This window comes from Peromyscus maniculatus, chromosome 2 (genome assembly GCF_049852395.1).
Source record: "Peromyscus maniculatus bairdii isolate BWxNUB_F1_BW_parent chromosome 2, HU_Pman_BW_mat_3.1, whole genome shotgun sequence".
In the NCBI taxonomy this organism is placed as follows: Eukaryota; Metazoa; Chordata; class Mammalia; order Rodentia; family Cricetidae; genus Peromyscus; species Peromyscus maniculatus.
Window position 1 is genome coordinate 162,322,961 of NC_134853.1, and position 24,105 is coordinate 162,347,065.

The window sequence follows — 24,105 nt, forward strand, 5'->3', positions numbered from 1 at the left end:
TGTCCTGCTGGGATCCAGAACCCTGCCACCGTGTTCCATCTGGTAAGTCACTCACTTCCATCAGGACACTGTCTCACCCAGGCTAGCCACTCTCCACTGGTCATATGAGACCCAAGATGGCATAAGGAATTCGGATTTCCTTCTGATCAGTAGATCGTAGACATTGCTTTTTGCCTGTAAATACAGCTTGCTTTCGTCTCAAATATCTTCGTTGTATTTTGTTTGTTTTATTTCTTGAGGCAGGGTCTTGCCTATGACATGTTGTTCATACTAACCTGGAACTGGCTGTGTAGCTCAGCCTGTCTGGAATTTGCCATGTTCCTGCCTCTTTCTTGTGAGTGTTAGAATTAAAAATGTGAGTAGCATGGTGGTGCATGCATTTGATCCCAGAGGCAGGCGGATCTCTGAGTTCAAGGTCAGCCTGGTGAATTCCAGGATAGCAGATGTAGAGAGACCCTGTGTTGAATTAAAAAAAGGGGGGGAGGGGTAATATGCCAGCACGTCTTGGTTCATATCAAATGATCAATTGTTTATGTTTTGAGTGGCAGCTCTCCTCCTGGCTTGAAACAGATGAGCTTATCAGTGTTAACCGATCAAAGATCTGGAATTGTGCTTTGGTTTATGTCCCATGGTATTTTTTGGTTTTACGAGGGTCTCTCTGTCAGTAGTTATCAACTTAGGAGTCTCGACCTCTTTGGCAACCCTCTCATCTCCCAAATTTTTACATTACAATTCATAACAGTAGTAAGATGGCAGTTATGAAGTAGTGTAGCAATGAAAATAACTTCATGGTTGGGGGTGACCACAACATGAACTGTATTAAAGGTTCACAGCTTTAGGAAGGTTGAGAACCACTGCTCTGTGTAGTCCTGGACCTCACTCTGTAGCCCAGGCTGGCCTCCAGCTCACAGAGATCCACTTGCCTCTGCCTCCTGAGTGCTGGGAGTAAAGGCCAGCCCCAGGCATTTTGCGGTTTATTTCCTTGTTTTAATACCAGACAAACAGGACGGACAGGAATTCACTGTGTAGCCCAACCTGGCCTCAAAGCTTGCTGCACTCTACCTGTTCCCTTCTGTGTTGGTACTAAAAGCCCAAGAGACTAAGGGAGTTTTAGTTAATAAGACCCTTGGCTGACCTGGAACTCTCTATGAAGACCAGGCTGGCCTCCAGCTTCACCTGCCTCTGTGCCTCCTGGCTACTGGGATTAAAGGCGTGCCCCACCAAGCCCAGCTTGAGGAATTTTTTGTTTGTTTGTTTGTTTGTTTGTTTTTGTAGCTTATTGTTTTTGTTTCTCTATGTAGCTTTGGAGCCTGTCCTGGAACTCACTTTGTAGACCAGGCTAGCCTCAACTCACAGAGATCCGCCTGCTTCTGCCTCCCAAGTGCTGGCTCAGCTTGAGGAGTTTTAGTTAAACTTATTTTGGGGTCAGGCTGGAGAGATGGCTCAGCTGTTTTCTTAGTTTACTGACTATTTAGTTTGCTGTGGTTGTTGCTGTTTTTACATTTCAGACTGTCTCTTTGTCTGGTTAACATGAGTTTACAGTTTTCCTGCCTAATTCAAAAATGCTAGTTCAGGTGAGGACCACCACACCAGGCTTGAAAGTGTTTGAAGACAACATATAATGCTGCCTCAAATTCCCTCGGTTGTTCCAGCCAGGGTCAGTAGGGTGAATGGTCACCGTGGGAAGGTTTGGTACAGGGTGTTTCTTGACTTCCTTTGAAGGTATGCTAGAGTTAAAAACATGCTCAAGAAAGCTCAGCACAGTCTATTCACCATCAAAGGACAGGCCTCAGCCTTCAGACTCACAGATAACCCCTTCTTAGAGAGGATGGATTCAGAGGAACAGTGGTTGAGATTAGATGCAGTAGTGGGGAATGTGGGTACTGTGAAAGGATGGATCCCCATGCTGTCATTAAGAAGAGTTTGTCCTTGAGACAAAGAGGTGCCGAGTGGAATGGGGTAAACTGAGGTCTTCTTCATTGCTATAGCAGTGACCCTTGGTCTGACCAAAAAAAAAGCATATTTTTTTTTTTCCTGGAAACTTCTGCAGAATACTTTCTGAAGAGCCATCAGGATGAACTTCCAGGACCCACCAATACTCCAGCACTTGGCAGTCCAGGGCCTGCTGAAGGACGAGGTCTTGGCCATCTCTGTTCTGCGGCACCTGCCTAGGCTGCTGTTTCTACCACTGTTCAAGGAAGCCTTCACTGACAGATTCCTGAAGACCCTGAAGGCAATGGTGGCAGCCTGGCCCTACCCCTGGCTCCCTGTGGGATCGCCGATGAAGACCCCCGATTTGGAGATCTTGAAGGCTGTGCTAGATGGCCTGGATATGCTGCTCACACAGGTTTGGCCCAGGTGAGTAAGACCCAGGTAGTGAGAAAGAGGGACTCTGGCAGTACAAGGAAGAGATAGCCGGGTCAGGAACAATAGAGTAGAGTTGGACCACATACCTATTGGCACTGTTTTGGTGAACTGTAGAGGTGCTGGCTATTGCTGAGCTCCTGGTAAGGGACTCTGGTATCGATATAAGGGACAGCTTAGAACAGACGCAGCCTAAGTGAAAAGAACCTATCCATGCCTCCTCCCACACTGAAACCAGAAGTGGGACCAGACTGGGCTCAAGGGCAATAGAGGGAATACAATAGAGGGTTAGAAGGCCCATGAATGACAGCCTTCACGTGCCCCCGCCGCACACAAAGAGAACATCTGACTTTGAGACGTAGACCAAAACCAGGCCTGAGAACCATGTTGGCCTGTCTTCTGAAACTGACCTCTGTTGTAACCACAGGAGGTGTAAGCTAAAAGTGATGGGTTTTCATGCACCATAGCTTTTGGAATGAATGAATGGGCTGGAGCTGAAGATCTTGGCTGCTCACCACAGTTCGTAAGGAAAGAGCAAAAACTGGAGGATATTCCAAGACCAGAGGTGAGGCAGCCCTTGAAGATAATAGTAGACCTTTGCCTCAAGTTGCACAAACTTGATGGATATCATACCCACTTATTGCAGTGGGCCAAGCCAAGGAAGAGTTCCCTGCAGCTCTGCTGCAGGAGGTTGCAGATTGGGGTATTGCCTGTCTATATTGTCACAGAGATAGATCCTGAAAGTATTTGAGCCAGACTGTATCTAGGAGCTGGAGCTGAATTCATGGTGGCAGCTGGGAACCCTGGCATGGTTTGCACCTTACCTGGGCCAGATGAGAAATCTTTGAAAATTCCTTATCGCAGGAGTCTATGAGAATACAAACTGTATCGAAAGGACTGTTCCAGTGATGAAGTATTTCAACAAGTTTATTTCTCAGTTCTCCAAACTCAATTGTCTCCAGCATCTCTACATGAATCGGGTCTGCTTTCTCACTGGTCAGATGAAGCATTTGGTCTGGTAAGGAAGGATGGGGAGCTATTTCTGCTGCCACAGCAAACCATTCTCTTTACATTGGAGATTAGTGGGTGTATGATGTTGGCCAGCTACTGTGGATTTAACAGTGAGGGAGGTACCAGCATGTTCACTCACGGTCTTGTTTCCATTCTCCCGGAATCAAGGTCTCAGATGACCACTCGGGATGCAGAGGGCTGAACTGAGGTAGAAGATGCGTACAGAGCTACCGTGCTAGATGGCCAGGTGGGTAGGCCAGAGCTAGAAGGGTGGGTTGTGATTCCCTCCATAGCAAGTGTGTCTGAGCTAAGGGGATGAGGACTGATAAGAAAATAGAGCATAGAAAGAAGCTAATACTCATACCTACAGTTTCCAGGCCAGCAGCTGTGTCTGCCTCTAGTTCCCCATGTGTGAAAAGCTGTTTTGAACCCAGATGAGAACTGAACAGGTGGAAGATGAGCACCACTGGAGTTGAGGGTGAGGGAGAGAGAGCAAGTACTGTGAACAGGAACAGTGTTGTTCTTAGGATGTAGGGAGTCAGTCCCATAGTTGGTATACCATGATTGGTCCTGGCTGGATTGGTCCATCATGTGTGTCCTTTTGGCATGATGTGGACAGCACTATGGCTTTCTGCATATTAAAGGGAGTTGTAAAGAGATGGGCTGTACCAGTCTCACAGTGATAGCCAGACCCCTCAGCCTAGAGGGGTCACTGGAGTCTGCTAGCTCCCATAGGCAGTATCCTTGGTAATGACCTCCAATGTATAGTCAGACTGACCTTGGATCAAGGGGTTCCCTCTACTCAAGATAAACATTGCCAAGAACATGTTTCTATACCATTTGCCATAACTAACCTCTTGGTCTCTCCCTAGGTGCCTGAAGAGCCCCTTGGAGACCCTGTGCATCACTCTCTGCCGGTTCACACCGTCATACACAAACCACTTATCCCAAAGTCAGAGCCTCTGGCAGCTCAATCACCTGAACCTGAGTGGTACTTCATTATATAATTTATGTCTTAAGCCCACCCGAGTTCTCCTAGAGAGTGTTATAGCCACTCTGCAGACCCTTGAATTACCAAACTGTGGACTAGAGGACTCCCACTTCAGTGCCCTTCTGCCTGTCCTGAGCCGGTGCTCCCAGCTCACCAAGGTCAGTTTCTATGACAATGACATGTCTGCTCATCCTTAAGGACCTTCTGCACCACACAGCCAACCTGAGCCAGCTGACCCACGAGCTGTACCCTGCCCCTTTAGAATGCTATGATATGGTCAGCTCGCTCAAGTTTGTTCTCCACTCATGAAAACACTTAAGGGCCATAAGGCAGCCCAAGAAGGTCAACTTTGCTACTAATGTCTGCCCTAAATGTGATAAGCGCTGTGTCTATAACCTGGACACCTGACTATGTCCCTGTTGGCAGTCTGATTGAAAAAAGTTACTCCTGAGCACAGAGAAATGAAATCCAGGGGTTGGTTATGTTATCAAGGGGGCACAGAAACGTAGGCTTCAGGCACTGTTTAATTTCTTTGAAAGAAAAATAAAATGGAATTTTTATTAAAAATAGTCATGTTATAAGTGAGACATGGTGACACTCACCTTGAATCCCAGTACCTGGGAGGCAGAAGCAGGTGGATCTCTGTGAGTTCCAGGGCAGCCAAGGCTATATATTGAGAAAAAAAGAAGGAAAGAGAAAAAGAGGTCATGTTGACACAGAGAACAATGGTCCTAAGGACATTGTTTTTAAGATAGCCACCATGCTGTTTGACCAATTAGACTGAAAGCCAAGAACCCTTAGCATCAAAGTATACAATCAGTCTGTCATATCGTTCTTGTCCTGTTCAGTGCATCATGTACAGACTTGCAGACTGGGAGCAAGGCAGACTTACTGTCCAATGGACCAGAATGGAGGAGCAGGAGGAGCTGGCAGTCCAGTATACCTAGGCTGTGAGGGACCATCCATTGTGACGGTAAAGCTTGCTAACTTGCTAAGACCTAGAATCATCAGGAGTCAGATTTCAGTTTGTACTGTGAGGCTGTTTCTGAAGAAATGTAGCTGAGGAGGAAAGACTCACCGTAGTGTGAGTAGCACCATCCTGTAGGTTGTGGTCCTGGAGTCAATTAAAAACAGAAAAGTGAGTAGAACACTCACATTCATATCTCTCTGTTTCCTGACTGGACACTATCCAGCTGCCCCAGACTCTTGATACTATGCCTTTCCATGAACTGTATTCTCTCTAACTGGAACCCAAATAAACTCACACATCCAAGAGGTCTGGGGGAAAAGATAAACTGGAAGGCAGATGTTAAGATCTACTTGTAGTGGGAAGTTTCTCCAGTCCTGCCTGGCCCCGCGGTTGGGATGAGTCTCTCCCACCCGAGTTCTGCGGCTCCTTGGTCCCAAGTAAGCACACCGAGGCTTATATTATTTACAGAGTGTATGGCCTGTGGGTCAGGCTTCTTGTTAGCTAGCTCTTATAACTTAACCCATTTCCATTAATCTACAAATTGCCACGTAGCCGTGACGTTACCAATCTGCTGGCATCTCCTCACCTCCACCCTTCTCTCACTAGCCCTTGGATTTTCTGCCTGGCTGTAAGCTTTCTTACCATAGGCCGAAAAGCTTTATTTACTAACCAGTGGGAATAGCATATATTCACAGCCTGCAGAAAGACATCCCACTTTTCCAGCACTTCCCCTTTTCTGCCTAGTCAAAAAGGTTTTAACTTTAACATAGTAAAATTACATATAAAAAACAGTTATCAAGCAAGAATTAAAGTTATAATATCTAGTCTATTAGTATTTAGCAAAATTAAAGAAAATATTTTATCTATCCTATTTTTGTAAGTCTAAAGTTTTATATCTAATTTATCTTTTATCATAATTAAGGAAAACTATAATGACAGTTATCTAGTCTTCAACTCCATCAAAGACCCCAGAAGGATATAATGTTATCTAAGTAAACAGGAAATACATTGTAAGAAACTTCCAAAGTTCTAGAAATGACAGAGACATTTGGCTGCCTGGACAGTCACCCAAGATCCTCTGCAACATTGGTGGCATCCACCTTCAGCCTACAGGCCTAGAGTCTCTGGCAGACTTTTTAGTGAAGCGGGAAATTTGAAGGATTGTCTCGCCTGTTGGCAAAGTTCATCGGTCTGCAGAGGAGACTGTAGAATGTCTGGCAGTCTCCTTTGTGAGGCAAGAACCTGAAGAACCATCTCGTCCTATTTAGGCAAGTTTAGTGGTCACCTTCTTGTGGGTTCTGCATGTCCAGTTTATACAACATACTGTCAATCAGTCCAGGCAAGAACACTTTCTTACCCAAATGGCTAGTTCTGCCAAGAAGAAGATAAACTCCATGTGGAGTTTCTTCAATGACGATCTTCCTCTTTGAATTAGATCAGTGCTACCAGGAGCAGACTTGTCTCACTGTCCAGAAAAGTCTAAGTTTTAAAAACATTTTAAATGCCATATTCTGTAAGTCTTTAAAGTGTTTGAAGATTACCTATCTAATTGAAATATACCTAAAAAATAGATTCAATAACCTACCTTTTTGGGCTGGAGAGATGACTCAGAGGTTAAGAGCACTGACTGTTCTTCCAGAGGTTCTGAGTTCAATTCCCAGCAACCACATGATGGCTCACAACCATCTATAACACAATCTGGTGCCCTCTTTTGGTGTGCAGACATACATATAAACAGAACACTGTATACATAATAAATAAATAAATCTTTAAAAAATAATAATGAACTACCCTTTTATCCTATCGTATCTATATATCTACTGCTTCTACCCCTTGTATGGGATCGCAGGCATGTCCCACCATGCCTAGACCATAAGCCACATTTCTGTGGGGCTATATTGCTCACAACCTCTAGCTGGCCATCTGTACACAAAGGCCTCTAAATAGATAGGCAGATTTCCCCCATGGCCTTCCTGAATTATTGGCTGGATCTCTGAATTCAAGCTATCACCTATTCCGTTGAGATTCTGTCTTAGAGAATCCTTCCATCTGGCCATCACACTGATCTGTGATCTTATAATTTTTGTCCCACTGAGACAATAAAAGAACTATGGATGTGAGCACCATACAAATGTTGCTTTTGTGGGAAGGGTCTGGGAGGGGTGCACTGTCCGGGTCTCTATGAAACTCTGGATGGCCTAGCACTCAAGACCCTTCTACCTCAGCTTCTTCAGTTCTGGAATTACACATGTATCACCAGGCTCAGTCCTGAATGGTTTTGTGCCTTGCCTTTTTGTGATAAATGCTCAAACCCAGATTGGCCTCCAATTCTATGTAGCTAAGCTTGTCATGGACTCCTAATTCTTCAACTTCCGGCTCCCCAAATCCTGCAATTACAGGTTGTTCAAACAAGGCCTGGGCAGATGTTTCCTCTTTCCCAACCACTATCAACAGTCATCCTAAGGATGGAAAACCAAGAACAATCAGGGGCCTTGAGAAGGAGATAAAGCCCCTCAGTCTGCAGTGTTACTGGGGATCTGAAACTTACCACAATAGATACAGAGACAGCACTTGTCTTCTTTAAGACCTACAAGAAGTTGTCTAAAGTGACATCTTGGGCCAGTGAGATGGCTCAGATGATAAAGGCACATACTGATCAGCCTGGTGACCTGGAACTTACAAGAACAGACCCTGGCAAGTTATCCTATGACCTCCACACCTGTTGTATTGATTGTGCTTGTCGGTGGTGTGCACTGATGTTTAATGTGACACGGGCAGTCTCTGTCTGTTCTGGACTGTGGAGAAAGTTCTCCATCCTTCCTCACCTGAGCACCTGCTCCAGATGGGCCTTGAGGAAATGCACCCCATTCATATAGAGATGTCAGAGAGCGATGAATTTGGGAATGTGATTGTGGCAATGCAACCCCTCTTCCAGGTCTGTACACATATATTCAATTAAGTTTATAGTCTCAATGATGCCCTAGAGAAAAAAAGCTTTTGAATCGTTATTATCTGGACTGTGTTAGAGGGGAAACTTGCCAGGGAATGCAGCTTTCACAATGTGTTCACTTGTAATTCCTGGATATAACCTGGCTCAAAAATGTTCAGGAGTGCCAAGACGCCGTGTGTTTTACATCCTTTTCTATTGCTGTGGAAGGACAGCAGGACCTGAATGGTAGATTTCCCTGTAACTAACTCCTGCCAGTTGTTTTCTGACGTCCTTTCAGGCTAAGGTTTAGGAGCCCTTCTCTCTCATCACAGGAACACACCAGAGTGAGAGTCCCTGCTGTGACAATGGAGGAGACCTCAGTTGGCCCCCATTCCACTCAGTCTCTGATGGTGTCAAAGCTGTGGTGCCCCCCCAGGCAGCGTGGTGGACCCACAATCCCTCCTGTGAATTTTACTTCACCATTATTCCACCCAATCCCAACCTCTGCCCCTCTAAATCCTGTTCTGTGGGGGTACAGGAGATGGAACGCCGAGCACCATGAAGGTGAACCCACTTCTGATCATCTCTCACCCCCCTCAAAGGAAGGCAGATGTCAGCCTATTGGTACTCTCTATTCAACTAATGGGACATGGCTGAGAATAGCTAAGGAGAGCTGTGAAATAAAATTGTGTGTGTGTGTGTGTATGCATGCACATGTAAGCATGCTCCCAAACATGCTCACAGCACATGGGTACAGGTGCCCACAGAGGCAAAAAGAGGGAGTAGGATCCTTTAGAGCTGGAATTGCATGTGGGCATGTGAGTGATTGGAACCAAACTCAGGTCACCTGGAAGAGAAGCACAAACAAGCTGTTAATTGCTGAGCCATCTCTCCAGCTCCTGGTGCCCACTTTTATTTTTAAAAGCTTTAGAACTTGCCGTGGTCTTGCTTAGCTATAATCCAGTATTTGAGAAAATGAGGCAGGAGGACTGTAAATTTGATGCCAGTCTGGGTACACAGCAAGACAGCCTTTAACCCAAACATAGGAATGTAACTCCAACTGAATGGCAGTTAAATGGTTTCACATTTAATTATTTTATGTGTGTGTGTATAATGTAACAAAGAAAGGCTTTTTAATTTTGCACAAAGGCAAAACAGTGTATGTGTTGGTATTTGCATGACCCAGCATGCATGTGAAGGTCAGAAGACAATTTGCAAGAGTTAGTTAAAAGGAAATCCTACCATTCCGATGCAGGGAATGGAATTCAGGTGGTCAGGCTTGGTGGGAGCTGTAAAGGCACAGATTGTTTCTAAACACTTCTCCAGATGCTGAAATGGACAGCCTTAGTTGGTGTTTTCTTTGAGCCAGGGTCCTACTAAGTAGCTCTAACTGGTCTTGAACTCTCTTTGCAGTATAGACTAGCCTTGAGGTCACAAAGACCCACCTGCCTCTGCCTCCTGAGGGTTGGATCAAGATGGCAGTTCTAATGATCTATCTGACACAGAGGACCTCCCATGTTGCACTGGAGTCTAGGGGTAGAAAAGAGTGAGAAAAGAGTTTAACATTACCTTTAACTTGTTTATTTTGCTTTTTAAGTCATTGGGTTACTCTAGTGGGGACTATGCAGGAGGCAGAGGCAAACTCATCTCCATGAGTTTGAGACCAGTCTGGCCTACACGGTGAATTCTATGTCAGCCCAGGCTACATAAATAAAATAAAATAAAATAAATAAATGAAAACTACAAATTAACAAACAGAAACATTTGTGATGAAAGCAAAGCTTCATTGGGAGCCAAAACCAGTCTTCAATCTGTATGAGAAGAGACAGAAACCAGAGTTCTCTTGGCCATCTTGGGTCTATGTCCCCAGTGGATGTGGTGTGTGCCTGGTGAGATGGGGTATCCTGATGGAGGTGGGTGACAACAAGGTCTGGACACTGAAGATGGGGCCCAGTCCAGCAGAAGCAGGCTCTCCGACTCCAAGTCTCTTCTCTGGTTCTTCAGAAGGTTTATGATGCTATCCACTCATACCACTATTTAGCAGCCCCCCCCCCCCCCCCCCCCCCCCGCTTCCAACCACTGGCCCTTTTGTAACTTTTTATGTTGAAATAACATTTTTCTCAGTTTCCTAGACCGCTGTGAACTTGCTCTGTGGCTCAAGCAGATCTTGAACTTGAAGTTCTCCTGCATTAACTCTCAAGTGGCAAAGATAATAGAAAGGTCAATCACTATGAGTATGAGACCAGCCTGGTCTATGTAGAAAATTCTAGGCCCACCAACCGAGTTACAGGGTGTGATCCTATCTCAAAGAAAGGGAAATCTCATAAGGTGTGGTGGTGTACACCTTTTATCCCAGCACCCTGGGGTGGGGGCAGAAGCAGGAAGGTCTCTGAGTTCAAGGTCATCCTGGTCTACATAGTGAGCTACGGTGAGCTCCAGGACAGCCAGACCTACATAGTGAGACCCCATTTCAAACAACAACAAAAAGAATTCTTTAACTCTCAGGTGGAGGTGGTCCCCACCATGTTGCCAGGGACATTGACCTCCTCCATGTTGCTTGCTCTCCTACACCCCAAGTTGCCACAGCTCCTAACACCAGGGCTTCTAGATTATCACCTAACCCCTCAGGTCTGATGCCAAGACACTCTGTGGCACTGAGCCCCTGCTTCCATTGTTGTTAGTTGTTTACTAGAGGTAGGGGTTCACTCTGTTGTCGAGGCAGACTCAAAATTGTGACACTCTTCCTTCAACCTCCGACTGCCGAGGTGTAAGCTGCATCACCACACTCGCTTACCTTCATTCTCACTTAAAAAAAAAAGTATGCACTTGGGAGGCAGAGGAGGCAGGCGAATCTCTGAGTTCCTGGCCAGTCTGGTCTACAAAGCAAGTTCCAGGACAGCTAGGACTGTTACACAGAGAAACCCTGTCTCAAAAAAAAAAAAAGGAAGGTATTTATTTTTGTATGTCTGTGGGTCAGAGGACAAGCCTCAAGCATCAGTTTTCTTCTCCCACCACAAGGGCCTGGGTGTCTGAACTCAAATAGTCAGGCTTGGTGGTGGGTCTCATTAGCCACTGAGCCATTTCACTTCCCCCACAGCTCCCACTCTCCATTGCATCTTCTCCACGAGCCAGTGTGTTAGCTGATACTCTCCGAAGCACCCTCTATCTTCTGGGGAACTAAGGTGGCTTTGTCCTGAAAGCCAAGTTTTTTCATCATTTAGAGCAAGGGTCTCATATAGCTTAGGCTGGCATCAAGCTTGCTAGGTAGCCAAAAATGACTGAACTGATCCTCCTGAGTCCAACTCTTGAGTTCTAGGATTACAGACATGCCCCGCAGTGTCCTGTCTGGTAGGTACACTGCTTGCTCAACAGAGAACTTTTGAGGATGCTGAAAAGCAAGCACTCTACAAATTCAGCTCTTTTCAAGGTCCCTTGCCACAATAATAATGGATACAAGCCATCCTCCTGCCTCAGCCTTCTCAGTGGCTGCCACAGCAGACTCGTAGGGCATCCAGCTCAACCCCTGATTCCAGAACATGTTCATAATTTTATCAATAATAATTTCAGCTTTATACTTTTTATGTCTGTTATCAGGCACAGATTAGCACCCCTCATCCCCACTGACTCACATTTAGAACTAGGTGGGTCACAAATGAATACAATTCAGCCAGATCTGTTGGCTCACAACTGTAACCATCCCAGGAGGAAAGCTGAGGCAGGAGAATTTCTAAGAGTTCGAGTTCCAAATCAACCTTAGCTACAGAGCAAGACCCCATCTCAGAAATGTTAAGTCTTAAACCTCAGGACAAATGGTTGAAGTGCCTATTTAACATAGCAAAACGGACCTGGCCACTAGGCTCGCTCAGCATGTCAGTTCCAGCTTTCATGCTCTACCCAGAACTCTCCAACCCAGGGGTGGGCTATCCTTCTCAGAGGTTCTTCCCTATATAATCTAGCCATTTTGGGTACCCTCCCCGCCCCCTCGCCACCCCCCCCCCCTTTAAACCCTTTGCCTTCTTGACTGCAGCACCTGATTCCCCTCTCTCCTCTCTGTCTGTCTGGTTTCCTCACATGGCTCAGGGGCTTGTCTACTCTGGACTCTCCCAGATGATCTACACTAATCTCCCCCCTCACCGTATCTAGGAACAGCCATATCCTTTCCTTTTTATTTTTATTTTTCATTCAAGAAACAAATCCAAAACAAAGTGCATAAATAAGCAAATAAGTAAGTAAAACAAATATATACATCAAACTCCATCATACCTAGGAACAGTCATGTCCTTTCCTTTTTATTTTTTTCATTCAAGGAATAAGTGCAAAATGAAGGACATAAATAAGCAAATAAATAAAACAAATATAAATCAAACTAAGTGGGAATGAATCCATGAATGGGCTTTTGACTTTCACGGAATCTCGGTTTTTTTGGGTTTTTTTTGTTTTTCTTTTCTTTCTTTTTTTTTTCCCCCCCGGAGCTGAGGACCGAACCCAGGAACTTGCGCTTGCCTAGCAAGAGCCCTACCACTGAGCTAAACCCCCAACCCCGGGTTTTTCTTTTTTGTTGTCGGTTTTTTTTTTTTTTTTTTTTTTTTTTTTTTTGAGACAGTCTCACTATGGAGACCTGGCTATATTGGAACGCGATGCGGAGCAGGCTGAGCTCGAAACGATAGGGATCCGCCTGAATCGGCTACCGGAAGGCTGGGATTAAAGGCGTGCACCATTTCCCGCGGCTTTCCGGGGTTGCTGTGTTTGTTTTTTCCTCTCAGAGAACTTGGCCTTGAACACACAGAGATCCCCCTGCCTCTGCCTCTCGAGGGCTTGGGTCAAAAGCGCCGCCATTTCGCGGGTCTTTCTGTTCTTTCTTTCTTTTTTTTTCCTCTCGCGGAGAATTTGTATTAAATCCGGACGCAGAAAAAGCCCAGGCAGGGCGGAGACTCAGCCATCCAATCGGCTGGCAGCTTGTGGTTGGCAGGCGGGGCTACAAACCGGAAGTATGAGACGGAATACGGAAGGGGAAAAAAAACTTCAGACCGGAAGTGCGGGGCGGAAAACGGATAAAAATGCTTCAGGACGGAAGTGTGAAGTGAGGATGGATGAGAAATTTTCAGAGGAGCCAGGGAAGCCTTGAAGCGCGATCCTGGAGTGACTGCCTGGTTCTTCTGGGATTCTGAGTCCTGTAATTAGTGCTTGTTTCTGGTAAGTCAACCACCTACATCAGGGCACACTGATTCAGGGGCATTTGACTCAAGATGCCAAGGGAACTCTGATTTCTTCTCTTCATACGGTCGGATTGCAGACATTGGGTTTACACATGATGAAGTTTACCGTCATCTTAAATGTCTTTTGATTTTAATTTGTTGGTTTCATTTTTATTAGTTTTTGGGGGTACAAGGCCCCAATGCTGCCCCGGCTCACCTAGAATGTAGCTCAGGTTGGGCCAGAAATCAAGAAACAGCCTACCGCCCCTCCCCTCCCCAGCCTCCGTAGTTCATGATTACCAGTGTGTTTCACCAAGCTCTGGTTAATACCAAATTATTATCTGTTTTTTGAGACAAGGTTGCACTCTGTGGCAAAGTGCCTTTAAACACCTAGCAGTTCCGCGTCTGCCTCCCCATGCTGGAACTACAAGCTGGGAGTTAATCGAATATCTAGAATTATGCCTTGGTTTGTGTCAATTTAGAAGTTATATTCTTTGGTTATTCAGTCTCTAGTCCAGGATGGCCTCAGACTGCCTCATCCTCCTGACTGTTAGAATTAAAAACCTGAGCCCAGCAGTGGTGGTGCATACCTTTAATCCCAGCACTCTTGAGGCAGAGGCAGGCAGATCTCGGAGTTCGAGGCCAGCCTGGTCTACATATCAAGTTCCAGGACAGCAAGGGCTACACAGAGAAACCTTGTGTCTGGAGGGGAGGGGGGTTAAAAGCCTGATTCACTACTAAAGGTTTTGTTTTTGTTTTTCAAGACAGGGTTTCTCTGTGTAGCTTTGTGCCTTTCCTGGAACTCCTGTAAAGGCTTATTTTTAAATATCCGTTTCTTTTTAGAGACAGTTACATGTAGAACAGGTTGAAGTAGAACTCACATAAATTTTTTGTTTGAAATGGAGTCTTACGTAGCCAAGGATGGTCTTGAGCTCGATATATATATAACTGGGGCTGGCCTTGAACTCTTGATCTTTCTTCCTCCTAATAATTGGGATGCATGTTACAAGACTGTCTCTTCATATCTGAATTTACGGTTTTTATTTTATTTTTATTTCGTTTTATTTTAGAGACATAGACTTATGTTGTCTGGCCTGACTATAAACAGCCAATCTTCTTTCTTCCACCTTCTCAGTGTTTGGATTTTATTTATTTATTTTGGTTTTTCAAGATAGGGTTTGTCTATGTTTCCCTGGCTGTCTGGAACTTGCTCTGTAGACCAGGCTGTAATGAGAAATGCCCATTGAATGGAATTTGCTTTTGTTTGATTGTATTAAATTTTTAAGACTTAGTCTCATTAAGGCCAGGCTGGTCTTGAACTCCTGACTTTCCAACTCTACATTTGATTAGTTTGTAATTCCTTAAGATTCCTTAAGTTCACCTTTTTTTTTTTTTTTTAAGATTTATTTATTTATTATGTATACAGTGTTCTGCTTGCATGTATGCCTACAGGCCAGAAGAGGGCACCAGATCTCGTTACAAATGGTTGTGAGCCACCATGTGGTTGCTGGGAATTGAACTCAGGACCTCTGAAAGAGGAGTCAGTGTTCTTAACCTCTGAGCCATCTCTCCAGCCCTTGTTTTGTTTTTTTGAGACAAGGTTTCTCCGTGTAATTTGAAGCGTGTCCTAGAAGTAGCTCTGTGCATCAGGCTGGCCTCAAACTCAAAGATATTCGCCTGCCTCTGCTTCCTGAGTACTGGGGTTTAAGGCGTGTGCCGCCGCCGCCGCCGCCGCCACCGCCACCACCACCACCACCACCACCACCACCACCACCACCACCACCACCACCCAGCAAGTTATATACTTTTTTTTTTGAGACAGGGTTTCTTTGTGTAGCTTTGGAGCCTGTCCTGGATCTCACCCTGTAGACCAGGCTGGCATCGAACTCACAGAGATCTGCCTGCCTCTGCCTCCTGAGTGCTGGGATTAAAGGTGTGCACCACTACAGCCCGGCTTTTTTTTTTCCCCCCAAGTCATGTACTTTTCAAGTTACTGTTTTGTGGCTTTATAAATTGAAATTTCTTTTAAGCTGTATCTTTAAAATAGTACTGGGAATGAAGTTTGATAACACGAGGCACAAATCCCATTTCTTCTGGGGACTGAAGCTGTAGGAATGTAGTTGGTTCAGCCTGGGCAATTTGGCAAGACCTTGTCTCAAATTAAGACAAAGCCAGGTGGGCTGCTAGCACACTCCTGGAGTCATAGCACTGGGGACACAATGGAGAAAGAACCCCAGTTCCAGGCTACCATAGGGTACACAAAGTGATCTTGTCACTACATAAAATGAAATGAAGGAGTTGGATATGTAGCTTAATGGGAGAGCACTTGACTAGCATAGACCAGGCTAGGATCCAACCCCAGCACTGTGTACCATGTGTATGCCTAGTGCTCATGAAGGCCAGAAGAGGGCAGATCCCTTGGGTACTAAAGTTACAGGTGGTTGTGAACCACCATGAGGGTGCTGGGAACCAAACTCAGGTTCTCTGGAAGAGCAGCCAGTACTCTTAACTGCTAAGCCATATCTCCAGTCTTGGGTTTTGGTTTTTTTGTTTTGTTTTGTTTTTTCTTTTTTTTTCTCCTTATGATAACCCTCAACTTGGACTGGGCAGAAACTATACAGACTAAATTGGCCTGGAACTTCTTCCAAAGTGCTGGGAAGGCTCCTGCCACCAGGCCATGCATCATTGCAATATTTTCAAAGTAGAGTCTACTAGCCAGGCATTGTAACCAAAACACAAAATTCACTCCTAAAGTAGGCAGGAGGATGGCAAGCCTGGGCCACATCGTACCATCAAGGGCAGCCCTGACCTCATAGCCATTCCACACCAGCTTGGACCACAGGCAAGATCATATTTCAGAAAGTAAACAAAAAAAGTTAAAAGTGTGGCTGGAAGTTTTTCTTTTTCTCATCTATTTCCTCACCTAGTCTTGAATGCAACATTGGGAAATTCTTTTCCTGTAAACCTGTCTGCATCAACATCTTCATCTCAAAGTCACTGTCCCCTAGACTCTCTCCCGACAGTTTTGGTTTGAGAACTGCTTGTGAGAGCTTGTTTTATATGTGAGTCACCGTCTCAGTCTCCAGAGTGCTGTGGCATAGCTGAGTATCCTCCATCAGGCTCTAAAGCTTTGAAAGTGATGAGGAATGATTAATGCACATTAATGCACATTTCATACACCCTACCCTCAGGCATTCCCAGGCAGGTTCAGCTCATCAAAAGCAAAATATGGGTTGCTGGAGAGATTGAGAACACTTCATTGCTTTTGCAGAGGACCCAGATTCAATTCCCAGGACCTGCATGATAGCTCACAACCACCTGTAACGTAGCACCGGTTCCAGGGGATTCAGCAGGCACACATGTGGCACACATACATGCCTGCAGGCATAAAATAAAATAATTTAAAAAAATCTAAAAAAATTAAAACAAGTAGGATATGGGAAGGTTAGGCATGAAACATTCCCATGGCCTTCCCATGAGCATCTTGAGAGATGATCAGTGTTCCAGTTGCCATAAAAGGATGGGGTTCAGCTCTTAGGTTCCTGGGTACCCCTTCCCAGTAGGAATTGAATTCGGAGGAACAGTGGCTGCATTTAGATAGCACAGTTGAAGGTATGGTCATATGTTGTTCCTATATTTGAATGTTTGGTTCCCAGTTGGTGGACTGTTTGGGAAGGATTAGGAGGCGTGGCCTTGCTGGCGAAGGTGTGTCACTAGGGGTGGGCTTGGAGGTTTCAAAAGCCCACGCCAGACCTTTGCTTGCAGATGAGATGTAAGCTCTCTGCTATTTCTTCAGTGCCATACCTACCTACCATTGATGGGCATGGATTAACCTTCTGAACCTGTAACAGACCTCCAATTAAATGCTTCATAAGTTACCTTGGTCATGATGTCTCATCACAGCAGTAGAAAACAGTAACTAAGACAAGTGAGAAGTGGGGTTTCCTAAGACACAGCTTCCTTTATTTTTCACCAGGTGTTTTCAGACTAAAGAGCTGAAGGATGAGTGGTCAGGACCCCCCCCCACTCCTGCAGCTGGCAGTGCAGAGGCTGCTGAGGGAGGAGGCCCTGGCCATCTCTGCTCTGCAGCACCTGCCTACGGTGCTGTTCCCACCACTGTTCAAGGAAGCCTTCAACCACAGACAGACTAACATCCTGAGGGCGATGGTAGCAGCGTGGCCCTTCCCCTTCCTCCCTGTGGGGACCCTGATGAAGACTCCCCACCTGGAGACCTTGCAGGCTGTGCTAGATGGAGTAGACATGCTGTGGACACAGAAGGTTCTCCCCAGGTAAGCGAGAGCCAGCTAGGGTAGAATGGTGGACACTGGGGTACAGGGAAGAGACATCTGAGGAAAGGGAGAATGAGGTCAAAGGTCGATCAGAGGCTTCTGGTGGTATCATCTTGGAAGATTGCAGAGGCCCTGACCCCTGTTGAGTCCCAGTATAAAGGACAGTTGGGTATGGAGTAGAGCTTCAAGCAGCTGTAGCCACTTTGGAACCTTTCCCTGGCTCTCACACAGGTTCTAGAAGTGAGTGGAAGAGAGAGTCAAGAGTAACTGAATGGAGGAAGCAGGACAGGTCTTTAGATGCAGCTCAGGCAAAGAGCCCCTTGCCTGGAAGGCATGAGGTGCTGTGTGGAGACCCAGGACTGAAAAGCATAAACAAACACACATAACAGAGCAGGGACCAGGCGGCCGCGGAGCTGCCTGGGAAAAGCTGGCTCTGGGTTGGGTCTTTTATGTCTCCTGACACTTCCGTTCTACTCATAGGAGGCGGAAGCTTCAAGTGCTTGACCTGAGGAATGTGCACCATGACTTCTGGGATGTTTGGGCTGGAACAGAGGGTGAAGACTGCTCAGCAGAGGCTTTGTGTGAAAAGCAAACCACAAAGCGCCGTCCTAGATACGCACTGAGGCAGCGTTTGAAGGTGGTCACAGACCTTTGCCTCAGGTTCCATCTGAATGAACACCAGACGTACTTGTTACAGTGGGCCCAGCAGAGAAGAAGTTTCATAAGGCTGTGCTGTGTGAAGATGCGGATTTGGGCATTGCCTGTCTACACCGTCAGGAAAGTCTTGATGGTGTTCCAGCCTGACAGCATCCAGGAGTTGGAACTGAATACAGGCTGGAGTCTGTCTACTCTGGTGCATTTTGTATCTTACCTGGACCAGATGAGGAATCTTCAAAAACTCCTTTTAACCCGGATTCACAAGAACACCTTCAAGGTTCTAAATACCCCCACAGACATACAAAAGTGTATCACCAAGTTCGTGTCTCAGTTTTCCAAGCTCAACTGTCTCCAGCATCTCTCCATGAATGGCGTCTACTTTTCCAGTGAGCACATGAAACAGTTGTTCAGGTAGGATGGAGAGCGATTTCTGCTCCCATGGCAACCCTTCCTCTCACATTAGAGAGTAGTGGGCACTTGAGTGAGATCAGCCAACCACTGTGGACTTCACAATCACAGAGTCATCACAGCATCCAAGGATTTTGTTCCCTTTTTAACAGAGTCAGGAGCTCAGTTTGTTCAGTGACCACTCATTAAGCAGAGGCTGAGCTGGGGTAGGAGACATGTAGAGAGTGGCCTTGCTAGAAGACCAATTGGCGGGTCAGAGGTAGTAAGCATGTGCTGTGTATTCTTGCTTGGCATTCTGTCTTAAGATAAGGGGAAGGGAATAGGTCAGAACAGTGGGCCCAGAACTGCAGAGGGCCCACATCCCCAGGGGAACTCTGTGCTTAGCATTTGTGTGTCTTCTAATTTCCCACATGCAAAATCCTTTTTTGAGCCCAGGCAGGACCTGAGTAGAAATGGGTGGAAATGAGTGATACCCACTGTGTGTGTGAGAGAGGTAGGGGTGAGGAACTTTAGGACAGACTGTACTGGGAAAGGCAGAGTGTGCCCTCGGCTAATGTGGCTAGCACAGGTTCTCTTCTGGATAGTAATGGACTGCACACCTGTGGCCTGAATAAATCCCATTCTGATACTCACAGGCCTCTCTACCAAGAATGGTGAGACTCGAATAAGCAGCATCTTGGATATTGATCTCCATTATATAGCCACATGACCTGAAGACAAGTGATCACCTTTACCTCTATGCTAACCCTAACACCAACTCTCTCCATCTCTATGTGCCAGAACTAATCACTTGGTCTCTCCCTAGGTACCTGAAGACCCCTTTGGAGACCCTGTCCATCACTATGTGCAAGCTCTCACAGTTAGATTTGAATTCCTTGTCCCAGAGTCAGAGTCTCCATCAGCTCAAACACCTGAATCTGAGACTTGTGAAGTTAATTGATTTATATCCTGTGCCTTTCCATGATCTCCTAAAGAGTGTTGCAGACACTCTGCAGACCCTAGAGTTGGAGGGCTGCTGGTTGGTGGACTCTCAGCTCATCACCCTCCTGCCTGCCCTGAGCCAGTGCTCTCAACTCACCAGGGTCAATTTTTGTGACAATGACATCTCCATGGCTGTCCTGAAGGACCTTCTGTATCACACAGGCAACCTACGCCAGTTGACCCAGGAGCTGTACCCCGCCCCTCTGGAGTGCTATGATGACAGGGGTGACGTCCGCGTGGGAAGATTTGTCCAACTTTGTCCTGAGCTCATGGATGCACTCGCTACTGTAAGGCAGCCCAGGAGAGTCTCCTTTGCTACATATGTCTGCCACGAGTGTTGTCAGCGCTGTGTCTATGACCGGGAGACCACACTTTGTCGTTGTTGGCAGTAAATGGGGGAAGGTTGCTTCTTGATACTGAGAAATGAAAGCCTAACACAATAGGTATTTCATCAAGGGGAGCCAGAGCTTGTAGCCACACTCTCACTGCTTAGTGTTTGGGAAACAGTGGTATGCAATAGGGACAGACCACAGGGACTGAGGTTGACATGGAGAACAGCGGGGCTTGAGGACAAGTGTTTATGGAGTCAAAAAGATAATTCTTCATTTCTTTTTTCTTTAAGATTTATTTCGTGTATGAGTGGTTTATCTTCATATATGTGTGCTTGGTGCTTGTGGAGGACAGATGAAGGATTGGATCCCCCGGAACTGGAGTAACTGTGAACCACCATGTCGGGGCTGGGAATCTAACGTGGGTCCTCTGCAAGAGCAAGTGCTCTTAGCTGCTGAGCCAGCCATCACTCTAGCCCCAATTCTGTGTTTTCTAAACGAGTTCTGGCAGGACATGATAATGAGCGACTTTCTCCTACATGATAGTTGTGAGGTAAGGGTCAGAAACCTGGATATTCTCCTGGTGGCCTTCCCTGCCATTAACCTGGTTTCAGTGTGTCACTGTTTCCCTTGGACTGTTGAGCTGGAAAGACCCTGTGTTGGCAGCAGATGTAAAAAGTTAGGGAAGACGACACTTTGGCAGAGACATCCAGCCAGCTTCGTGGATGAACAGCTCCTTTATCTTTGGTCTTCTTACTGTGAGCCAGCCATTGTCAGACTGCCTAGACCACAGCCTGTTAGCCGGCCGGCTAAACTTCATATAGTTCCAATATATATGGTTCTGTCAGTTCTGTTCCTTTCTGTTTCCTGTAGAAAATCCTGACTAAAACATCAAAGTGAACTGAAGGTAATTAGACATTGTTTTCTTTTCTTTCCCTCTGCCTGCGTGTCTGTTGTGTCCCACTGTGTGTCTGCTCAGCGCTTTGTGTGTACAAAATTTCAACCTAAAATGAGCAGTGCAGTCTCCTGTGAGGGCTTTGGACGATGGTCGAAGCATTCTAGCTGGCATATTTAGACTAGGAGGCACTGTGGACATATCAAAGACGGTTGAAGCAAAATCAAAGAAAGAAGCCACGCTGCTCACTCCCTCCCCATTCATCATCTCTTTCTCTCATAGTCACCTATTGCCCAGGCTGGCTTTGAAATTCCCCTGCCTCAACCTCCTAAATGCTAAGATTACTGAATTAGTATGCCACTGTGGCGCCAGCTTTTAAATCACATGTCTGTGGGGCCTATTCTTCAGGACTTCCAGCCCTCTGGGTGTCCCTGAACATAAAGGTCTCCAGCAGGTGGACAGTCCAGAAGTAAACTTTTATTTTGTTAATGAGTACTATAAATGTCCAGGAGTAAACTTTTATTTTGTTAATGAGTACCTAAGCCTACCATTGCACTCCCCTGTCTTGTATATCGTGGTAGTAATAAAGAAGTTTGTTTCATGCCCTCTGTTTTTTAATTAAGAAATGTTTTATTCATTTTACATACCAATCACAGATATCCCTCTTCCCTTCTCCAGTCTTCTCCCTGCAACCTACCGCCCATCCCCTCCTACAAGAAGGTAAGGCCTCCCATGGGGAGTCAGCAGAGCCTGGTACATTCAGTAGAGGCAGGTCCAAACCCCTCCCCCTTCAAGGCTGTGCGAAGTGTCCCACCATAGGTAGTGGGCTCCTAAAAGATGTTAAGAATGTGTTAAGAATATAGAGAGAGCTGGGCAGTGGTGGAGTATGCCTTTAATCCTAAGCGCTTGGGAGGCAAAGGCAGTTGGATCTCTGAGTTTGAGGCCTCGTCTACAGAGCTAGTTCCAGGACAGCCAGGGCTGCACAAGGAAATCCTGTCTCAAAAAAAGAATATAGGGAGGGCTGGAGAGATTGCTTAACAGTTAAGATCATGGTGTGTTCTTGCAGAGGACCTGGGTTTCATTCTCAGCATCCATAACTGTCTGGAACTGTAGTTCAAGGGGATCAGTTAAAAAAAAAAGAGTAGGTGAGATAGCCTGTTGGGGTGTTAGACTCCCCACTAGCAGGTCTAACATGTAATAAAAGAGGCTTCTGAAAGTGCTTTCTGAGATACACACACTGGCCAAGACAGAAGTGCTGTGCCATGCACACTCGCGCGCACGAGCACATGCACACACACACACACACACACACACACACACACACACACACACCCAACACTTTAATATTTTAAAAATAGATATAACCTAATGGTCTGTGTTTAGCACTAGTTGGTCCCCAAACTCAGAGATTGTTTCTCTGCTATCTCCAGAGTGCTGGGAATAAAGGCAGGGGCTACCATGCCCAATAATGAAGCAGTTTTGCCTGGAGTGCCTTGCTGATGTTTTCTCTTTGGGGCAAGATGGAGTGTGGTAGCCAACTTGGGGACTGGAAGCTACTGATGGACAGAGCAGGTGGGATTCCAAAGGTCTCAAAGGCATTCCTCAGATTCCTGCATTGAGGTAGAAGCAGCAAAGTCTGCAGCAGCAACCGGAAGGCCACAGAGGAGCCAGAGGAGAGGTCTGGAGTGCCAGTCAAGGCCTGACTGCTGGAGTCGGCCCTGCAAGCTGGTTCCCACCTGTTCTCAGGGACTCAGGGACTCAATGAGAATACTACCAACCCAGCCTCGGGAGGTTTGAAGGATGGTATGTAGCCCAAGGTGATAGATTTTTCCTACCTCACCCTTTTTAATTTAAAACAATTTTTTGAACTTTACGTGTATTGATCATATTCTTCCCCTCTCCAAGTTCTTCCAGATCCTCTCCCCCACCCAACTTTAAATTCTTTCTCAAAACAAACAAACAAAAAACCAATACAACAAAACTCCAAAACCCAAGAAAATACCTGTCCCCCCCAAAAAAAAAAACACCAAACTGTAATGAAATAAAAGCACGCGCGTGCATACACACACACACACACACACACACACACACAAAAAAAAAAAAACAAAACCTGGAGTCCATTATATGTTGGTGAACTAGTTAGTCCTGAATATGAGGCCTGCCTTGGAGTGGTTGATATACCCAGTGTCACTCCATTGGAGAAAATTGACTTCCTGCTCCCAGCAGGTATAAATGGCAGTTCAGTTATTAACCTTTACCCTAGTGACTAGGTTTTCATTTATTTTTTAAATATAACTGTGAGACCAAAATGAGCCATCTTAGAAATAAGACCAAAATGCTTTCACCCTAAAATTAAGGCCTAAGATTTCTCCTTTTGGGAATAGGCCATTAGTTACTGAAACCAGTCAGTTCAGATTCCAGAAACCAGGAAGTGTAAAAGTACAGTCACAAGATAGTCACGAGGTAATGCCTGCCAGACTATGGAATGTCCTCTCCCTGGTTTCCAGGGTAACTGACCACAGAAATGCCCCCACCTGAGGGCAGCCAATGAGAAATGATGGCGGGCAACCACTCTCTTAGAAGTAATTTCTAGAAGTCCCTAGAAGCGAGCCAATCAGAATTGTACCCCTACTAGCACCCCTAAATGATGTTAACCTTGTGATTTTTCCCTTTAAAAGCTGAGCTTGCAGACAGGTGGGCACTTCCTCCAGCCTCCACTGCATTGGATGTATTGGACGAAGTCTCTGCCTAGGCTTGTATATCCAGAATTAAACCTTGCTTTTTCATTCCGGCGTGCTTGTCTTTGGTGGTCTCTCTGGGGGTCACGATCTGGGCACAACATAACAATATATATATATATAAACTATCACATTGAAGTTGGGCAGGACAAGCCAACAGAAGGAAAAGAGGCCAAGAGAAGGCACGAGAATCAGAGATACACTCAAATCCCATAAAAATACTAACCTGGAAGCCATAGTATAAGCTCAGAGGACCCGGTGTGGACCTGTGCATGCTGCTTCAGTCTCGGAGTTCAGAATGTGCTTTGCTTACGGTAATTTAGAGGCCTTGCTTCGTGTTCTCTTCCA

The 24,105-nt window shown here is 45.9% G+C and overlaps 1 protein-coding gene and 1 pseudogene across 1 annotated transcript; both read left to right on the forward strand.

The window, feature by feature from the left end:
• The first annotated feature begins 2,074 nt into the window (after positions 1 to 2,074).
• Positions 2,075 to 5,152, forward strand: LOC102919663 (oogenesin-1-like; annotated as a pseudogene).
• An 8,120-nt stretch (positions 5,153 to 13,272) lies between these two features.
• LOC102903282 (PRAME family member 8-like) lies at positions 13,273 to 21,624 on the forward strand. The gene is made up of 4 exons (XM_076565626.1): positions 13,273 to 13,458; positions 17,437 to 17,749; positions 18,230 to 18,817; positions 19,620 to 21,624. Exons 2-4 carry the CDS (start codon positions 17,463 to 17,465, stop codon positions 20,185 to 20,187), a joined length of 1,443 nt encoding a protein of 480 aa, XP_076421741.1. The 5' UTR covers positions 13,273 to 13,458; positions 17,437 to 17,462; the 3' UTR covers positions 20,188 to 21,624.
• Positions 21,625 to 24,105: the final 2,481 nt, after the last annotated feature.

What these genes read in the sequence shown, in the direction of transcription:
- LOC102903282 (XM_076565626.1), top strand. Translation starts at nt 17,463, where the DNA reads ATGAGTGGTCAGGACCCCCCCCCACTCCTGCAGCTGGCAGTGCAGAGG. An exon ending in ACACAGAAGGTTCTCCCCAG is followed by an intron (nt 17,750 to 18,229) that starts GTAAGCGAGAGC and finishes TTCTACTCATAG; the next exon opens with GAGGCGGAAGCTTCAAGTGC. An exon ending in CACATGAAACAGTTGTTCAG is followed by an intron (nt 18,818 to 19,619) that starts GTAGGATGGAGA and finishes GTCTCTCCCTAG; the next exon opens with GTACCTGAAGACCCCTTTGG.